This window comes from Prinia subflava, chromosome 21 (assembly GCF_021018805.1).
Source record: "Prinia subflava isolate CZ2003 ecotype Zambia chromosome 21, Cam_Psub_1.2, whole genome shotgun sequence".
NCBI lineage: Eukaryota > Metazoa > Chordata > Aves > Passeriformes > Cisticolidae > Prinia > Prinia subflava.
The window spans coordinates 5,378,790-5,398,672 of record NC_086267.1 but is presented as its reverse complement, the minus strand read 5'-3'; the positions used below and the strand labels follow the sequence as shown (position 1 = coordinate 5,398,672).

The 19,883-nt window shown below is 45.8% G+C and overlaps 1 protein-coding gene across 1 annotated transcript in view; it reads left to right on the top strand.

Moving 5' to 3' along the window:
- Positions 1-312: 312 nt before the first annotated feature.
- The window catches only part of SKI (SKI proto-oncogene), a 95,697-nt gene continuing 76,126 nt past the window's right edge, over positions 313-19,883 (top strand). The window contains exons 1-2 of the mRNA XM_063417027.1: positions 313-988; positions 1,098-2,019. Of these exons, the coding sequence (XP_063273097.1) occupies positions 1,108-2,019 (912 nt within the window). The 5' untranslated portion in view covers positions 313-988; positions 1,098-1,107. The remainder of the gene's footprint in view (positions 989-1,097; positions 2,020-19,883) is intronic.

The following is a 19,883-nucleotide window of genomic DNA, read 5'->3' as shown; positions in this document are numbered from 1 at the left end:
TTCGGCTCGGCTGGACTCGGCACATCCCAGCTCGGTTCGGCGCGGCTGGGCTTGGATCAGCTCGGTTGTGCTCGGCGCGGCCGGGCTCGGTTGGACCGGCTCGGCTCGGCTCGGCTGGGCTGATCCCGGCACATCCCGGCCGGTCTGGGCGCAGCGCGAAGCGGGAGGCGGGCGCTGTTCCTGGAAGAGCCCGGCCCGGGGAGTTGGTCACATTCTTGGCCGGGATTCAATGACTGAGGCAGACACCAACAAACAGAGGGGGGGAGGCGGAGGGCGGGAGGCTGAGCCCGCCTGCATTAGCTCAGCTCTGAGGCACTCTCAGTCACTGCTGGAAAGAGGAGCTGGGAGGATGTGCGCGCTCTCACCGCGGCTCCCCACGGCACGACGAGAGCACCGGCAGAAATAAGGAAAGGAAGGCGAACCGAGAGCCGAGGAGCCCTCCCAGGCCGAGCAGAGGGACCACGAGGGGCAGCGGAGCCGCTCTTCGCCCGTGCGGAGCCCCCGCGCCGCTTTGGCAGTGCCGGAGATTTGGGCCTTTTCTCCTGCGTTGTTCCTTCCACAGACCGAGCCTTCTGCCTCCTCCTGCTTTTTACTTTCCTCCCCCGCGCCTTCCCTCGGTGGATATGGACAGAAGGGGGATCACTGCAGAGAAGCAGCAGCCGCCAGAACATATTTGAGCCCCGGGTGCGCGGAGCGTGGCACAGACTTTTTGTGTTTCTGTGGGTGGTGTGTGTGTGTGAGTGAGTGTGTGTTGGAGGTGTGGGAGGAGGGATTGGTTTGCCTGGGGGTTGGCTGAGGGGGTGAGTGCTCGGATGAAGACCTCTTTTTGCCGTGATTCTGTGCTCCATCGGGGCAGCTTGGAGACTTGGAGGGTTTGAAATTGTAACGCGAACCAAGAGAAAAGAAAGAAGTGAGAGACACGCATACAAAAGGATTTATTTCCTCTCCGTTAGTGGATTGCTGAGGGAGAAGGAGGAAAAACACAAGGGTGGGTTGTTTTATTTTGTTCATATTTTTTCCTTAAAAAAAATCCCTTAAGTGGATTTGCACCAGGGTGGAAGATAACTGGGGATTTTTGCTGTTTGTTTTGGGAATAGAAACTAAAAAATGGAGACTGTAAGTAGAAGCAGCTTCCAGCCTCATCCAGGACTGCAGAAGACCTTGGAACAGTTTCATCTGAGCTCTATGAGCTCCCTGGGTGGCCCTGCTGCTTTCTCAGCACGATGGGCACAGGAGATGTACAAGAAAGACAATGGCAAAGACCCAGCGGAACCTGTACTGCATCTGCCCCCGATCCAGCCTCCTCCGGTCATGCCTGGTCCCTTCTTCATGCCCTCGGACAGATCCACGGAGAGGTGCGAGACCATCCTGGAAGGGGAAACCATCTCCTGCTTCGTGGTGGGCGGAGAGAAGCGGCTTTGCTTGCCCCAGATCCTGAACTCGGTGCTCAGGGACTTCTCCCTGCAGCAGATTAATTCAGTGTGTGATGAGCTACATATTTACTGCTCCAGATGCACTGCTGACCAGCTGGAAATCCTCAAAGTCATGGGCATCCTGCCCTTCTCCGCTCCTTCCTGCGGGCTCATCACGAAAACTGATGCTGAGAGGCTTTGTAACGCCTTGCTTTATGGTGGCACCTATCCTCCCCACTGCAAGAAGGAATTCTCTAGCACAATTGAGCTGGAGCTCACGGAGAAGAGCTTCAAGGTGTATCATGAGTGCTTTGGGAAGTGTAAGGGACTCCTGGTGCCAGAGCTTTACAGTAACCCCAGCGCAGCCTGCATCCAGTGCTTGGACTGCAGGCTCATGTACCCACCTCACAAATTTGTGGTCCACTCTCACAAATCGCTGGAAAACAGGACTTGCCACTGGGGCTTTGACTCTGCAAACTGGAGATCCTATATCCTCCTCAGCCAGGATTATACTGGGAAAGAGGAGAAAGCTAGACTGGGCCAGCTCTTAGATGAAATGAAAGAAAAATTTGACTATACCAACAAATACAAGAGGAAAGCCCCCCGGGTAAGTGGTGCCTGTAATTTTAAAGGGGGCGGGGGGAATTTCGGTAACATTCATCGATATACCCAAATCGTTACCAGCTTCTTTTCCTTGGAGTCATTTAGCAATTTTAATCGTGTTCTCCATTCTCCCCGCGTGTGTGTCACCGGAGGAGCGGTGCCCGAGATGGCACCTTTATTTCTCTGGTTGTGTTCTGACCGCGGTGGTTGGAGTTTGTTTAAATTACATACGTGCATTTGTATATTTTACCGTGTGTGTGGACCTTGATCTTTGAAGCCCATCACACTGCCCCAGACTTTTATCTGGCAGTGCATGATTTCGGGTCTTCATGGGCTTCTTCACTCAAGAGGAAGGGGTCAAGGCAAGGAAGGAGCCAGGAAAAAGGAGCAGGTACTGATGGCTCCAGACACAAGTCCATGCACTTTTCTGGTCGATTGAGTGTCGCCAGGGATGGAGGTGCGGGCTGAATGCTCTAAATGCTTGTATGGAAATAAAATGAGCTTGTTAAGAAAAAAACAAATCGTGCCGGTAGTGCAGGTTACTGGATTATAAATGAAGTGTTCGGAACGTGAACGGAGAAGTCGCTGCTTTTAGAGTATCCCTGTGAAGCCTAAGTTTCCCCAGCAGACAGGCTTTTGTATATTGGATTATGTATACATCCAGTAAATGTCTCTGTCTAGGCCAGCTGCAGCAGCTCCTTAAGGTATTCCATGCCGTGCTGTGCTGAGCCAGACAGCTAAAGCACATTTTTTTTTAGATGCCACTTGTTTTTCTTTCAGTCTGAGCTGCCTTTAGATCCCAGAATCCCTGGTGTGTGGGTGGGAGGCTGCCTTGGCATCTGGCAGCGGTCCTGCTCCCTGGGCAGCAGTGCCACAAGGCCTTGGGGACTCGCAGACACCGGGATGTGTGTCTGGCTCCCGGGATGGTGCAACTGGCTGGGCATGAGCAATTCTGCTTCCTGCTCCTTCCCCCCGCTGCGAGGGAAGGCAAACTCCTGCCTCCCGAGCTCTGCCCTGCAGGCTCTGCCTCGCTGTCGGAGATTTCCAAACTTTGGGCTTTTCTGTCTCGACTGGAAGGGGCAATACACAAGCCTAGAAAAGAGAAGCGATGTTTAAAGCCCACTGTGAAAATTCTAAATTAACTTAACAAATACCTGTTTAAAGGGGCAGACACACACTCTGACTAAGGTAGAGCTTTTATTTATAAAATAGTGCAACAAAAATACCTAAGCAAAACCTAGATTTTAAAAAAAAATATGCTGTGCAAACAGTACAGTAATTCCACAACCAGACTAGGAGGCCTAGTGAGCACATCTGACCGGGCTGCACACTCCTGGATTAAGGACAGTCTCACTCTTCCAGTTTCTCTCCTGGCCCCCGGCTCAGTCCTTGTCCTCACCCCTCCTTTTCCTCCCCGGAGTGTCAGGACGCTGTGACAAAGCCGGGCTGTAATGAGGCACATTATCCCCGTGGTTGGAGGTGGATGTGTTTTTAATGGCTTGTCTATTCCCCGTCAGTCATGTGCCGAGATGGAATGGTGGGATAGATCTACATGGATGTGAGAGGAGAATATGGCTCTCAAACTGGAGACATTTTTCATGTAGGGAAAGGAATTTTCCAGGGCATGCTTCGTTTGGGAAGTAAAATTAAGAAATCTCCACATTCTTGTTGTAGAAAGGTCCTGTTTCCCTGGCTTGGTCATTTCCAGAGTCTAATTAAAATGAATGTTAGTAGAGAAGTGCTTTCCTTTTCTTGTAAGGTTTTTTTGGTGTGCTCTTCAACTGCATCGTTTATCCAACACCCCAGCGAGGCTGCAGAAGGAGAAAAAGAAAAGGTTACTAAGCCTTGGCTGTGCCTCAGCTTTTTTGGGACCCTTTCATAGGTCCTAGTTCAGAACATGAGAAACAGTCTTCCCTCACCCTCCAAAATCTGCCTGGAGTGCAGTGCTCCTTGCAGAGTGAATTGAAGATATCTAATAGTGAACACCAAAAATTGTGCAAGGAAATGGTGGCCATCTAGTTTTTGGAAAATAGTGCCAGAAATGCATCATGATGAAATGCTAGGTCTCCTGCATAAATTAATTTGAAAGGTGCCAAGGAGTGAGGTGAGGAAGAGTAGACTGGTGTGTGCTCAGATGGTGGGGTAGGGAAAACAGAATGTTTTATCTTGTGTTAAGTTTCAAGGCCTTCAGGACTCCTCTATTAAAGCAGTGCAGTCCTGAGGAGACCCTGACGGTGCTGGCAGAGTTTTGTACGCTTATCCTTCCTTTTCCTGAAGTCTTTTTCCATTGGGCTTAGCCAACGGATATCATATGCTAAGGTCATTTGTGTTGTAGCAGTGTGTGTGGATAATTACGGAGAGATTTAATCAGACTCTAAGATTGGTAGGCTGTGGCCAGGGGCAAGTAACATTGGAGTAAAGTTTAGATGCCTAGTGAGGAAATGACAGGATGCTCCCATTCCTTGTGTTTTAAATCCTGTGTGGGTTTTGTGTGTCTGTGGGGCTCTGGCTTTCTCGGGGATGAAAGGGTGAAGCACATGTGTCTTTGTGGTGGGCTTCCTTTTTGATGTAGATCTCAGCTTTGCTTTGTTCTGTTTCATACAGAGGTGTTCGTGTGTGTGTGGTGTGCCATAAGCTGCTGTGTCAGATACTGGGTTTTCTTCTTTCAGGAGTGGCCTTTTTTTTTTCAGTTTCTCAATTTATTTATTTCTCTGTGTGTGTACACACGTTGCTTTGTGTGGTGTGTTTTCCCTGGGGCTCTGGTAGTATGTTGGTAGCATGGGATGCATATGACCAGTTTTATGTCTGTTTAAGCAGCAGTGAATGTTTTGACCTTTTCATGTGTCTCCATGAGGTTTCTGTGATGAGGTCTGGAGATTTCTGCCAGCACAGCTCTGCCTTTTAAGGGTCTGACTTAAATGGAGGAGCTGGGTTGGCACAAGCCCCTGGTGCAGATTCAGCGTAGTGGCAGAACTGCCTTTTTTTTCCTCTCTTTTTTTTCTTTCCCTTTTCCTTTTTTTTTCCTTGGCGTGGTTTTAAAGCTTTGCTACAAGGCGTAGCTTTTCCTAGATATTTCATTCCCAGTGCATATTTCTCTCTACATCAAGTGTCTGTAGTGCATATCCACCCTTCTGTACAGGAGATGGATGTGTAGATGCAGAGATCTCCTCTCTCTGTCAGCTGTGTTGGTTGAACAAGACTCCTGTTGCCTGGTCTGCCACTTGAAGAACACTTTGTCTAGACCTGTGTGAAGTCAGCAAAGGGTCTTAACCAAAAGCTGGAGGGAGTTGTGACAGCTGGAGCTCCCCAATAGAGCAGAGACCATAAAGACCTCGGTCACATTCCTTACCCTCTTCTAAAATTTTGGTTTTTATATATTCCTTGTTCATCCTTGGATGAGTAACTGACCTCACATAAAGTCTTTCACCTTCCTGCCACTTCCAAAAGCTCTTTCTTTTCTTAAGCCATATAACTTTTGCATTCTATGTCCTTCACTGGTATTCCACCTTTCCATGCAGGGTTTGTTGTGCTTTGCTTTCTTTCTGCACCAACACAGCTTTTACTTGTGTGGGTGTCCTGTTTCCTTACCTCTCTCATCTCATCCACCATTACTGGTGTGGAGCACAACCATTACATTCTGGAGTATTTCTAGAAATAAAAAATGTGAATAACCTGACGGGGTTGCAAAACAGGGTCCTAGAAATCCACCATCAGTGCCAAAGCCTTTCCTTGGGCTCAGCTCCTGGTGCGTGCTGTCCTGTGGGACCCATGTGGCCTTGCTGTGTCTGTGGCGCTGCTCTGCTCTCCTGTGTGTCAGAGCTCCCTGCTTGCCTCACATCAGGATGCTCCACTCACACAGAATTAGTTCAGACGCAGCCCTGAAGGCTTTGTTGGTTGCTATTTCCAGAAGAGGAGGGTGGGTTCAACTGTGTCTTATTTCAAACCCTTTTTCTCCAACACTGAACCGAGCAACGTTTGACAGCGCTTTGAGATTCCCCACCTGTGTGCCAGACATGTGCACCCTGAGCAGGACTGGCTGTGAGCAGGGCCCAGGAGAGCCAGAGCTGTCCTTGCACGCGTGTGAGCACACCCACACACCAGCACTGCCGTGTTCCCACGGTTCAAGTCCCAGCAGCACTTCTATGAAGTAGCTGGAAGCCAGAAGCAGCATTCTGGGTACTGACACACAAATGAGCACATGAGGCCTCCCACTTTATTTCACAATGCCTCCCAACCCAGCGCTGCCACAACATGCAGCTCGCTCAGCTGGAGGAAGGTTTAGCCAGGTCAAGTGTGCAGCAGAATCAAAGAACCCAAATTGCTGCGAGCGGAGCAGCGCGGCGCTGGCACGGCTGGAGGGAGGACGTGGGCTTTTAGGTGCTGCCCGTGGGTTGCTGTGCTGTGCTTTATGGCCACCTGAAAGGCTGCAGGAGTAGAGCTGGAATTTGTGTCTTATCCTAAAGTCCTGCCTCCTGGCAGTAGTAATCTGTATTTGTTAATAGGTGTATCCTGTGGTGGGCGTAGCAGAGAGATTCTGAGTTTATTCCCCAGCAGTGGTGTTCAGACTGCAGGATGGATTTATTCCTCTTGGTAGAAATCGACATGAAAAATATTGTTGTACAATTTTTGCCCAAGAACTGAGGGTTCAGCTATTTTCCTATGGAATACTGAAGTCATGTGTTCTACCTGATGTTCAAGAATTGTTTTAGAGATTCTCCAGTAAAAATCTAGAAGTCCCTAAAGCAAAAACATGGTCGTCTTGGGGCAGTAGTTTAATTCAGAAGCCTTTTACAGCTTAGAAGTTGAACTTCAAAAGTGACACCAGCCTGAATGAAATCCCGCGTACCCAGGGAGAGGACAGTGTTTAAGCAAACATCAGCAGTTTTTCCCAAGCGTGCAAACAGTTTTACAGATGTTGTAGATCGAGAACAAAGCAGCAGGTACGTGCATGTGTGTTGGACAAAGAGTTTGCTGCCAATGATCTAATGGTGTTGAGTCAACCACCGCTCTCTTGCTCCAGAAGAGTTCCTGAGTTCCTCAAGTCAGTACTCTTGAATTAGGGTGGGAATTACATGCAATCTCTGCTTTTGAAAATCGCTGCCTAAAATATTTAAACCTCTGCCTCTCCCTCCATTGTCTGGGCTGCCTCGCTTGCCTCTCCATTTCTGTGGTTTCGGGCTTGGGCGTGTGTTCTGCCCAAACAGTAGCGCGCTTTGAAGATGCGTGTAAACACCGCTCATTTTTTGGATGTGCTGGGAGCCCGACACCTGGTCCCTGGCAGGCTGCGAGCCCAGCTATCGCTGGCTGGGGCTGGCTGACCCGGGAGGGTGTGTTTGCACTTGCTGAGAGGCGCCTTTGGATTGGTGTTGTAAAAGCATCTGGAGGCGTCTGCGCCAGGCTGCTCCCAGCGTGTCCGGGCAGCGCAGCAGCGCTGGAGCCTCTCGTTCCTTATCTGCGCCCCCGGCAGCAGCGCTGCCAGAGCAGGGGCCCTGGGGTATTGACACAGATGCAGTGTCCAGTCTCACAAAAAACCCACCTGACGTTCATCTGCTGGCAGAGCAGTTCCACCAAAGTGAAGGGTTTGAGTGTCCCCAGTTCAGCAAGGACTGGGCTGGCTCTTACTGGGGATACTGGGGATTGAACTCACACTGCTGGCTCAGCTGGCCAGACTGCTTTGCCATCACCTGAGGAGCTGTGTCTCCATGTGTTAAGACATAGGTTTTTTTAATATTTTTTAATATTTTAATATTTTTAAATATTTTTTAATATTTGGCTTGGTTTGGTTGTTTTGGTTTTATTTTAAAGCACACATTGCACTTGACTCTGTAATTCTTATTTAGGAGGGAACCACCATGGAAGAGTACCACCAAATCCAATAGGGGGATCTTGGAAAAAAATCAGACAAAAATGACTTATACTGGATTGTTGAGAATCTATTGATGGAATCCTGTCAATTACTAGGCTGATCTATTTTAGCTGAGTGGCCGTAGAGCACTTAATTCAAATTGATCTTCACATACAGGAAGCATTACTTCAAAATGCAGGAATATAGCATGTTTATGTTTGAAATGTGTCAATTAGAGCATGTGTGTTAATGATGCATTTTATTAGATAATATCTGCTTTGCATATGTTTTGTGTATCTGGGTAATGTATATTATGAATTAATAAATCAGTGTGTATTGTTTTAATGCTATCTCACTCTGTCTCTAATATAGGCCATGTATATTCTTGCAAAATAATTTCAGAGAAGCAAATTTGCTCTGAAAAATGTGCAATGGTCCCTTCCCTCCTCTTTCATACCATGTGCAGTCTTACATGCCTTAAATTTCATTGTCAGCATAGAGATTCAGACCAGATGATCACTGAAATCACCTGCTCCGTATCTTCTGGAGCACAGCAGCTTAATCCGAAGGTTTGGGGCTTTGGGGCCGGTTCTGCAGCTCCCACTCAAGCAATCAGCCCATCGTAATTGGAACCAGTTCACCCACAAACCACAGCAGACTCGTGTGTGTGAGACTCCTTCCTGTACGTTGGCTGGAGGAGAGCAGGGACGGATCTGAACCAGAACGTCCCAGTGCCGAGGCAGAGGGGCTGCACTGAGTTCATAGTCCTAGCTGGTATTTCAGGGCTGTGCTGACTCTGAGACCCCCTAGCTCTGCTACTGCAGTATTTTCATTTTGCTCATTAATGAGAATTGGTTTAGCAGACATTTGGCACTCAGATCCCGGTGGATCTCCCTGAATGGGGCAATTGGGAGCTGGCTTCAGACTGAAGGGGTCTTGTCTCTTGGTCACTACATGCAAGATTTGGTTTTAAGGTTGTGGCAGAGATCTACCACAGAGACCTTCTCTTCCTGTATTTAGGATTTGTCAGTTACTATTTTTTATTTTATTTTTTACTAATGAAAAAATGTCTAAGGTTACGATAAGGACCAGCCTTTTCTGCTGATGCAAATTCAAGGCCCATAAGCTTGGCCTCAGAGTTAAATCAGGAGCAGATGATTGAGTGTGCAGCTTTCCTTGGCGTTGGGGAATCCTGCTGGCTGATAGAGCCTGGCCCCTCTGCACTCAGGTAATGATTTTGCTTTGACTTTTGGTTGGATGAGGTGACGAAAACACCGATACTAATTTGAGCTCTGATCCTGTCAGTGTGTGATGGACAGAGCTCTTCTGGGAGCCAATGGGAATTCCCATGTGTGCAGCTCTTATCACCGCCTCCATCTATGGTTCTGTTGCTCTCACGTAAAATCAGGCTTCTCCAAGCAGTGGATGCATATTAACACAGCCTGATAAGCTGCACAGACATATGTTCTGGGAAATAAGGCAGGTCCTGCCATCCCAGCTCAGGCAGCCTTGTTCTAACAGTCCTGTTTAAAGAGTCAGAGAAAATGTACATGAGATTGTGTGTATGTAAAAAGTGCAGCATCATTCTGTATGCTGGAGGTAAACAGCAAAGGAGCTAATCAATAACCTGGGTTCTGGCTTTGTTCATTATTGATTTATGTACAGTTACCTTTGCACATGCTTTGTAGAAAACAGGACTTTTATGTTTGGTTTTCTGTAGTTTTTTTCTTAAAGAAAAAATGGAAGCTGTTTCTGTTTTGGTGTGAGAATCAGTGCCACTGGAAGCACAAGGACTGCTCAGGCTTTAAGGATTAAAAGACAGCAGCATTATCAACAAGATCAGGTAGAGCCTGGTGCTTGTGTTTTCCTGAGGAAGATTCCAGTGATGGATTCGGGGGCTGTGGTACCCTGTGCTGTGTTCCTCGCCTGCTGTGCACTCTGTGGTATCGTTTTATAGAATAAGGTCATTGACTTGGATTGCTTCTTGGTTTCTCAACCCTTTTCACCAGCCAGTTTGTGTAATGTCTGTCTGAAACATTGAGTAAGGGCATTGAAATAGCAGACAGGATATCAAGTGTTCGGAAGTCTGGGTTAAGTATAACAGACAGTTCTGGCTGGCAAAAGGGGAGCAGCCCCTGGAGCTCGCTCACAGCTCGGTCTCTGTGGAAACACCACACTCAGGGCTCTGCATCTGTGCTCCAGCTCTTCCCCTCTGTTCCCTCCAGACCCATATAATTAATCGTGTGTGGGTGCACCTCTTCTCTAGATACGTCTTCCTTGTTTCTTAGTGGCAGAATCGTATGTAATAATGTCTCTTTCTAAGGATTACATAAGTTGAAGATGATTTCTCCACTGGGAGAATTATGCAAGTTTAAACTGAAATGTATTTAGAAAGCTTTTATGTGTGTGTTTTCTGACTCGCAATGCAGAGGGTGATTTATTTGCATCCTTAATTGAACAACATCTGTTGAGGTTGGAAGAAAAACCATTTCATATCTTTTCACTGTCATGTCCTGCATTTTTATGAAGTCCTCTACCCCCTCCACTTCTCTGCACTTCTCACATTACCTGTGTTACAGGTGCTGATTTTTATTCCAGGTAGATGAGCCAGGCACTCATGGGATGTTCTGGGCTCTGCAGCATTGTTGATGCATATCTGCTGTAGTGTTTTCTTTCACTTGTTAGAATCCCACAATCATTGAGGCTGGAAAAGACCTCTGAGTCCAGCCACTGATCACCACCCTGTCTATGGACAGTGCTGTGTAAAAGTCGTGTCCTTTATTACCATTAAAAAGTCTGAAATACCTCTGTAATGCTGCTCTTGATATGCTTTGACCATTTAGTAAGGAAGTTCCTGCTGCCCTTGAGCAAAATCAAGGTTTGTGTCCCAGGAGGAGAAAACAGCGTAGTAAAGAGCATTTATTGAACTTGAAGAAGACAAAACAACTTCTTGTTTCAGTGTGAATTTCTGTGTGTGACTGTCCTGGCACCTGTACCCGTCCCAGGGGGTCTGGAGAGCTCTTCCTGCAGTTCCAGTGGCACTGGGAGTCACTTGTGTCCCTCCCTGTGGAATACTGGAGTGCTGCCCTCATGGTGCTGGGAGCTGCTGTTTCCAGCATCGAGCTCACAAAATTAATTCTGCTGAGTAATAAAAAATACAAGTTGCACAGGCATCTTGCTGCTTACCCAGACAGAGGTTGCAGTGGTACCAATTAGAAGCAGTGAATTACTTTAAATAATTAAAAAGCTAAGTAATAAATTTTTCTAGATTCCATACAAAATCTTCAAAGATTGTTCTGGTTTACCTGTTTATAGCAGTAAAATAAGTTTTATAGCTTTTATACAGAGTAGTGGAATAAAAAACGCAGCAAATGCGCAATATTAAGGCTAAAATATGGTTTGATTTCAGTAACCTTCACTGATGTAATGAATTTCAGACTTACACTTTCATTATTAAGAATTATATATTAAACAGGCTTTTCTGAAGCACCATCATTCCACAGTTGGAAAATTTATATGAGTTGAAAGATAACAGTGTCATCCAAAAAAAAAAATTAAAATTGCCATTCTTAACTCCCATTGGCAGTTCCAGTTTATTCAGTGAATTATCTCACCCATGCTGGTATAATTTAGAAATATTCCTTTGAAATAACTGTGTTTAGAGTGGTGCAGAGCTGCTGGGAGAAGTAAATCAGCCTCAGAGCAGCACAGGCTGCAGCATCAGGTCCATCATTGATACTTCTTTGTTCCCATTCAGTCACTAATAAGAAACATGCCATGCAATGAGTCCTTGCGCTTATATAGCCAAAGATTTAGTTTTATTTGGCTTTTTGCCCTTTTTTTGCCACAACAGTGTGGTTTTTTGTAAAACCACTGGAGCCAAATAACCTTTGGGCCATTTTCAGCGGCAGACAGTGACAGAAGTGGAGTAAAGTGCTTTTAGTAAACTTTTACTATCAGTGAATATGCAGAACTACTACTCAAAGGCTTTGGCCCTCACAGCCTGCAAATGAGGTGCTCCTTTTCTAAAACCTTCATTTCTAAAAACATTTCTGAGAAAATCTTTTTTTAGTATGGATTCACTGATCATTCTTTTGCCCTGCTGATTCTAGAGCAAAGGTGTTGAAGACTCCTGAGTTCTGAAGGAAAAAATTAAACTATATTTTTATTATTATATAGTTTTATACTTTTATTATATAAAATTATGAGTACAAAATAGAAATAAATCAGTAATTTTAAGGAGAAGGGGTAGAGGGAGTTTGCAGTACCTTAACTATTATTTGCTTATATTTGTTGTATGACTTGCTTCATTATTTGTAGCATTAACTTATTCATGTGTCTCCTAAGTAAATTTGATCTTTTTGCAGTTTTTGAGCAATTAACCTAACCACGATGAGGCTTGAAAGAATATCATCTGCACACCTGTTTAATGTTAAAGATGAGGCATTCAGTGCTTTGTGGCTTCAGCTTGAAATTCAAGTTGCTTTGAGTCATCCCTTTAGTCTTTTGTTTGGGTGGAAAAAAGGAGTGGCAGCAAAGGGCCTGCAGCTAAGAAATGAAAGAGTTGAATTAGGTTTTAGAAATGTTAGTCTTGGCATTCGGGCCATTTGCATTTGTAGAGATCGTCACGCTTGGCTTTAGTTGGGGTTGAGCAGTTTGGGGATGGAGAATGTCCCAGTCGCTGTCCCAGTTACCCCGCAGGGACAGCTGGACTGGGAGCTGTGGGCTCTGTTCCCACCACGTTCCCTCACGGGGATTATTGCCCCACCTGGATTTCCGTGCTGTGCTTGGGTTTTTCCTGACAGCAGCTTCTAATTCTGTGACCCAGAGGACTCTCCACTCCTAAATCAGAGTCACAAACATGAAAGTAGCTACCACAGAGAGTGCTACCAAAGAATTGCACCATTCTCTTTGCTTCCCTTATTTTGGTTATTTTGTGAAGCTTCATCAGTCCCTGCAGCTGCAGGAGAAGGACAGAGGGGACAGCCTGTGGGGAGGTTCCCTGCAGGAACATCTTCCCTGGAATCACCTCTGGGAATTGTGTGAACAGCCCAAGCTGGTGTGACATCTCTGCACTGTCCAGGCACTTAGAGTGGTGTGCTCATGGTGAGCTTTAACTCCTGCCGTGAGAGAAAATAGAGAATAGAATCTTCTAAATGTCCCTGTGGTCCAGACCCTGAGGGTCTCTGCTCAGTTCTCTTGGCCTGGGATGCAGGCAGGACAATCCGTGTGGGAAACCCTGCCAGGGACTGAAAGGGGAGAAATGGGAATTTCCCTGCCCCAGCCCCTGCCCCAGCCCCTGGCACGGAGCCCCAGCTGCCCCAGTGCCTCCCTCCAGCTCTGTGGTTTGACTCCAGTGAGCTCACTGGACTCGGCCCAGAGTTATTCAAACATGGAAATCACTCCCAAATGTGGCCAGGTTTTCCTCACTGGCAATAATTTGAGGGCCACATTCTGCTGAGATGTTACAAGTGAAAATTTCAGTGGAGGTTTTCTTTTCAGATGTCGATTTCAACATTGGAGTTCTGCTCTCACAAATTTACATGCAAATTTATAATTTAGGTTTCTAAAAAATTTTATCAAATTTGCCCTTGTTAGCTGGACTAATTTATTGGTGCAGTTTTCTCTTATTATAACATGATTTGATTTCAGTAGAGTCACACAAAACTCCATATATTCCTTTGTTTCTAAGAGGGATGCTCATTCATGTGCTTGTAAAAGAGCAGCTGGATCCCATCTTGGCAGATGTGAAACCCTTACATTGAAATTGCTGTATTTTTTGTATGTAGGTTTTTTCCTTGAAAAAGATCTCATTATTAATTAGATCTCCCTCACTTTTGAACTTTTTTGCTCCCTCAGCCAAAATCTTAATGCTCTGTGACATCAGAACGAACTGCTGCAGACAGTTGTGATGTCACAGAGTCTCAGGGAAGAGAAAAACGGAGACACACAGATCCTGCTCAAACCAATTTCTTAACTAAGAAAAGGTTGCTTAGTTTTTATTTTCTTTTTAAAGCCAGAAACAAATTTTGCCTCAGATTATCATGGCAAAGTAACAATTGAGTTGCTCCAAATTCGCCCTCAGCCATCCCCTAAAGGCTTCTCCAGTCTGTGATCCCTGCCCGGGCAGGGGAGAGCTGCAGCTCTGGGCTGTGTCACTGTAGGGCCAAAACAGAATTGCAGCCCTGAAAATTTTATGTAAAGACCAGCAGGGCAGAGCCATGTCCCAAAGGAGAAGTTTGCAGAAGTAAATTCATAATTACCAGCTCTGTTGCTCCTCTTCCTGCTGGTTTGGACACACTTGGTAGCTCTTCTCTTTCTGGGGGGGTGATGGTGATGTTTTTGTTGTTAGGTTTGTTGGTTTGGGTTTCTTTCTCCAAGCTCCTTCTCTAGGCTCTGTGCCCGAGTGCATCTCGGGATTTCCCTTTTGCTGAATGAGCTGCTTGTTTGAGAGGGAGGAAGTGAGGTCCCTTCTGGATTAGGAGGGAATGGGGGTGGAGGGTGGGGAAATGTCCTGTTTCATATGCAAAGCACACTGAACTGAAAAAACCCCACATGAAAACCTTTTAACAAAACCATCCATGTCACAGACTGGCAGAGCAGCTGCTGGCTTTGTTAGGGAGAATATTAATGTTTCAAAGACTTACAGAACCTTTAAAAAATGAGATAGAGACTGATTTTATTTTCTTTTTAAGGTACAAGATGAGGTAAAAAAAAATCTGCTTATCAATATTTGTGAATGGAATGTGCAATCACCTAAGGTGACACCAACTTCCACACAAAGTGGTGAGGTGTTGTTATGATCTCCACTCATCTTTTGGAGACTGGAAGGCCAGAACGGCCCTGATCCTCCAGGTGCTCGTGTGTACATTGGTGTAAGAACCCTCCCTTGAAAAGCAGATTATTGAAAGGAGCTCCCAGGACCATTTTTTTACCGTGTGGGGAGGTTGTGTTCCTGACTGTGAGTCTTTCCCCACTTAAAAAACCATCATCTGACCTCCTTGGAGCAGGGATTCTGCCGGGCTGGGCTTATCCTGCACACTGTGGGTCATTTGGGAGTGATGGGAGTGGAAGATAATTGCACATTTTCCTTGACTCTGGTTGATCTTAAGAGTCAAAGTTTTTCTTTCCTGCTACAGGTCTGGAAGTTTGCTCAAACCTTCCTTAAATTCACACTGAGTTTAGTGGTAGAGAGGGACAGACATTTTCTCTCCTATGGTTATTGAAATGAAGGTTTTGGGGTTTTCCAAGTAGAAATGGATTGTAAACTCATTTTTTTGTACAGATGAGCAGACAGTGATCATGGGTTAAACAGCAGGGAAATGGAACAGATATAAAACATTTGCTGTAGTTCTGAATATTGGAGTAGTAACTGACTGCAGTGAGTTCTGGTCTAATGTTCTCACAAAACCATGTTGAAAATCTCTGCTGAAAATTTCTATTTTATTCAGAAACTGGCATTGTTTTTGTCTTATAACTTAGTTTATGTTACTGAGCTGCCTTCCTGTACAAGGAAGTGCTTGTGTAATGCCCAAGCCATTCCCATTCCTCACTGAATGATATGCAAATCTAGTCAATTAAGCAGGGGGGATTTAATTAGCAGTTTAAGTTCATGTGTGAAGTGTCTTGCCTTAATTACTTAACAGTTTTGTTGCAAATTTGCTAAGGTTTTTTTTTTCCCACAGAACTATCAAAACTGTGATTATATTTATTTATTTATTTTAATTTTTTGGGTAACATTTTCCAATTCTGAGCATTGTCCAGTGCCTTTAACCTCTGTGTGTGTGTGTGTCCCTCTCCTTCTACAGCTCTTTTCAAAACTGGGGGGACAAAGCAGAACTGTGGTTATTGTCCCGGAGCAGAACAACACATACAGAAAAAAACCTCAGGAATTTTGGAGTGAAAAGCCATTTATTTGTTGTTTTTTTGCAGCTAGGTGACACCATTATAGTAGTATCAGTATCAGCCTCGTGTGGTTGTGATGATTATGTTAAATGGTGGCTGTTATTTTATCTTCTGCCTGGCCAAGGTGCTTTTCTGCAGCTCTGCAGAAGCTCAGGCCGTGGCTGTGTCAGGGGGTTGCAGCTCTGCAGGTCACTCAGCATTGACACAAACAAGATTTTTGTGCTGATATCAGGCCTGGTGGGATTTTATTTCACATCTCCTCCTGTGGAATACCTGGGCAGGTGAGGCTGGCAGCAGCAGCCGGGGGATGTGCAGGTCCCTCCTGTGTGTCAGGAGGTGCTGGCTGCTGGCCTTGGGTGTAAGGGAGGAACCTGCCATGGATTGATGTGGTGTCTGTCACCTTCTCCCCCCTCACCACTCATATCTGCACCAAAACTGAAATCCTGGGCTGCTGGAGCTTCATGCTTTGCTCCTGCTCTGTCTGACACCGAGGGCTGGTTGGTGTTGGTGACCCGGAGCAGGAGGGGCGTGTTTGGGACAGCCCCAGGACAGTCCCAATCCAGGAGGCCCCGGCTGTGTGTGCTCGGTGATTCCAGGCTCCTCATGGTGCTCACTGCTGCTTCTGCAGCTGGAAATGCCACAGGGGAACCCTCAGGTGGGGTTTGGGTGTCAGAGCTGGGCAGGGGTTGCCTGAAGGAGCCCCAGGACCAGTCTGGTTCTCTGTGCCTTCACCAGAGCTCCCTTGGGTGGGAGTGGGTGCTGCTGTGGCCTTTTTGGCCCAAGGATTTGACTGCAGCCTGACCCAGCAGTGAGATGGAGCCATCCTGAGCTCTGGCCCCTTGCAGAGCCCTCCCTGCTGGGCTGAAGGGTCCATCTGTTTGTACCTCATGGCAGTGCAGTCCTTCTGCTGCTCCCTGCCTCCAGCGCTGGGTCTGTGATGTGCCCGCATGCAGGAGAGGCTGGTGAGGAACAACAGCAACATTTTCACATCCAGAGCTGTGAAATTTTCATATTTACAGCTGTGTTCCAGTGATTGTTTTAAAGGGTCTCTTCTTTAGGCTTGACATAACTTTATGATTCCCCATCAGTACCTTGTGAAATTTTGTCTTCCACAATGCACAAACTGCCTTTAACTTCTCTGTGTAGCTGGTGGTTTTGTAGTGGCATCCTGGGTTTAGAACTTTCAGACTTGAAAATGGGGTTTCTACCAAGCAGGAGTTGGAGACACATCAGTAGGAAAGTACTGCGTTAGTTCTAGTGACTAATTCTCACATCTGGGCATCTTGCAGAGAACAGATTTTAAATAATTCAGTGCACAGATTGAATTGTCTGCAGTGGGAGCGTTGTTAGAATCACTTCAGTCAGCAGACATCCAGTCTGAGCAAAAGGCTGGGGTGCTCATGTTACTTTCAGGTCCTTGGGTTAAAGGATCCTGTTTAAAGATTTACTGTAGCACCCTATGATGGGAAATTCACCCTATTAATAATTCTCTTTATGAAGACAGCAGTCCTTATTTCATGTAACTGCTCTTTGTAAATTGCTTTTGTGAAACAAAGCGATCAAAAAGAAAGAATAAAACCAACTACATTTCTTACAAGCAGAGACTGAAATCCTGAGTTATCTCTACCACCCCAACCCCCAATATGAGTGGAAATGTCAAAGAATATTGTAACACAAAGCACTTCTCCCTTTCCACAGACTTGCAGCACATTTCATATTGGCCTGCTCAGGTCTTACTTCCTCAGCACAGTGTAAGGGGCTCAAGAAAGCAAAAGTTACCAAAAATCATGGAGTGACCTGACCTATTTGGTTTCCAAACAGAGGTGTAAATACTGTGATTCAGAATTTTCATTTTGCTTTGAAATTTCATACCACTTCCAAAAATAGAATAATATAAAATACCCACTTTTAATTAGATGCGTTCATTCCTTCATTTTTTTTCTGTGCTTTCCCAAGCTACATTCTGGAGGCATTTTCTGCAAATTTATTATTATTACTAATCTTATTAAGATCCTGCGTTGCAGCCAGGATATTTTTAAAGAGAATTTCTTTCCAGTTCAGCCAGGGCAACCCCTTTGTTGAACCTTCTTTTGGATAGTGTTCCCATGTGCTGCAGAGGTGCTGACACATGACCTCGTTACACATAGAAAATCCTAAATGTCCTGCCCCTTGCCAAACCTATCACAAAACTCCCCATCACCCCCTTTTCAGGATCCCAGATGGTAAATAGCAGCAGGAGGTGAAAGGGGAGCTTTGTCTCCATTCTGAGGCCTGTTTTAAGTATTCTGTGTCTGTCTGTATCCCTCTGCTTTTCCCACTCTGCCCATAAATTAGCAAGCCAGCTTTTCTGACGAGGGAAGACAAAATGTCCATAAGCTGCAGTAACATCACCTACTCAAGAGAATGTTTTTGAGCAGTTCCATTTATTTGATTGTGATCTCTCTTCGTTTTGGTGGAACCTCTGCCTGCCCTCCCCGTTGCAGCACTGAGGGAAAGGCGGCTTTTCCCAAATACCAGGCTGCAGTTTATAATCTCTGTGCCACATTGGAGTTCACCTACAGGCAAAAAAACCCAAATCCAGGAAAGAAAAACCCTACAAAGGTCTGCTTGTCTGCTTCCAGCGTTTTTATAAAGCCAAAGTGGCAGGAGGAGCAGCAGTTCCTGCTGGGTGGGCAGTGCTGGGAAGAGCTGGGAGCTGAGTTAGGAGGGGATTTCTCAGGCAGGCAGAGAGGAGCAGGGATATGGGCAGGGCATTCAGCAGCAAATCTGGGACCATTTTGAGAAGCTGTGGGGATGCACCAAGCAGGATATTGTCTCTGCACACTTCCCATGGAGTTCCCCTCGCTGGTAACAATTTCCTGTCCTTAGTGCAGGAAAGATGATGTTGACTTTTGTGCAGGGGGGTTGTGTGAGCTGTGCTGGCCTCTGGAGCAGCCCTGTGTGGAGGCAATATCTGGGCACTCACCGTGGATTTAGGCTGGCAGGGGGGGAAGACGAGTGGAACTCACACCTGAGCATCTCTCAAAGCCAGGTATCAAACTGAAGGAGAGGAGACTCGGTGGTTTCTGTCCCTGAGTGGCTCCAGTGGCTCCTGCTCACTAACACTGATTTGTGCTGCCCCAGTACATGTCCTTGTTTGTTGGCACAGGTTGTTTGTTTTTCCTTAATTAAGATACTGCATTCTACTTATTCTCCCTTATAATTCCCCAGCCACCCTGCATTCATCCTGAACCTGGAATCTGGCAGCTTTGTCAGTCTGAGATTAGTCTTTCCTCTGACCTGGGCTCTAGCTGAAGTAATGACTTTCCAGTTTCAGCTGACTGGAAATCAGAGGCTGGTGAACTGAAATACTGAAGGCTTAATGAATTCCCTGGATTCCCTGGTGGTTTTTTGGTACATCTTTATTTTAAACTGTTGAATATTAATAAGGAAAGGGGAGTGGGAGTGCAAGGCCTGTTTACTGTCTAGTACTTGAAAGGGATATTCTTTTTTATTTGTTTGTTTCATTTGATGTTGCAAATATTGTTGTAAAAATCCTGTATGTTTGCCAAGTTCCTACCTAGTCTTTGGATGCCAAGTTGTTGTCAGCTGGGAAGCTGCTGGGAAGGATTTAAAGCAATATTACCTCTTTTGCAAATCTCAAACCAAGACTCAGTCCACCTTTGACCATTTTTTGATGAGCCTTCATTTTTAAATTATGAAGAGAATTATGAAGAAGAGAGAGAAGAGCTCAGGTGTCATTTGCTCCTTTTTTCTGGGTAAGATTACTCTGCTTTCCACATTGTAAGTTGATTAGCAAAGGTTTTTTCCCGCCTCTAAGATCTCCTATGTTTCTCCTGACCTGTAATTCTATATAGTCATCAAGTAAACTAGATCTGATGGGCTCAGTTCTGACATGTTGTGTTTTGACAGCACATTTTGTTCATACTGACTCAATACTTTTGAAGCTGTAGTTGCTTGGTCACTTTAATTTGACATACACTTAGTTGTTGCCAAAACTCCTTTTGGCTTCTCCCCTAACACTAGCCTACTGTTCCTGTCACCTTCTTTGACTGTCACTGGTGCTTTTATGGCTGCACAATGTGCAACAACTCACCAGGGAATCAATCTGCCTGAAA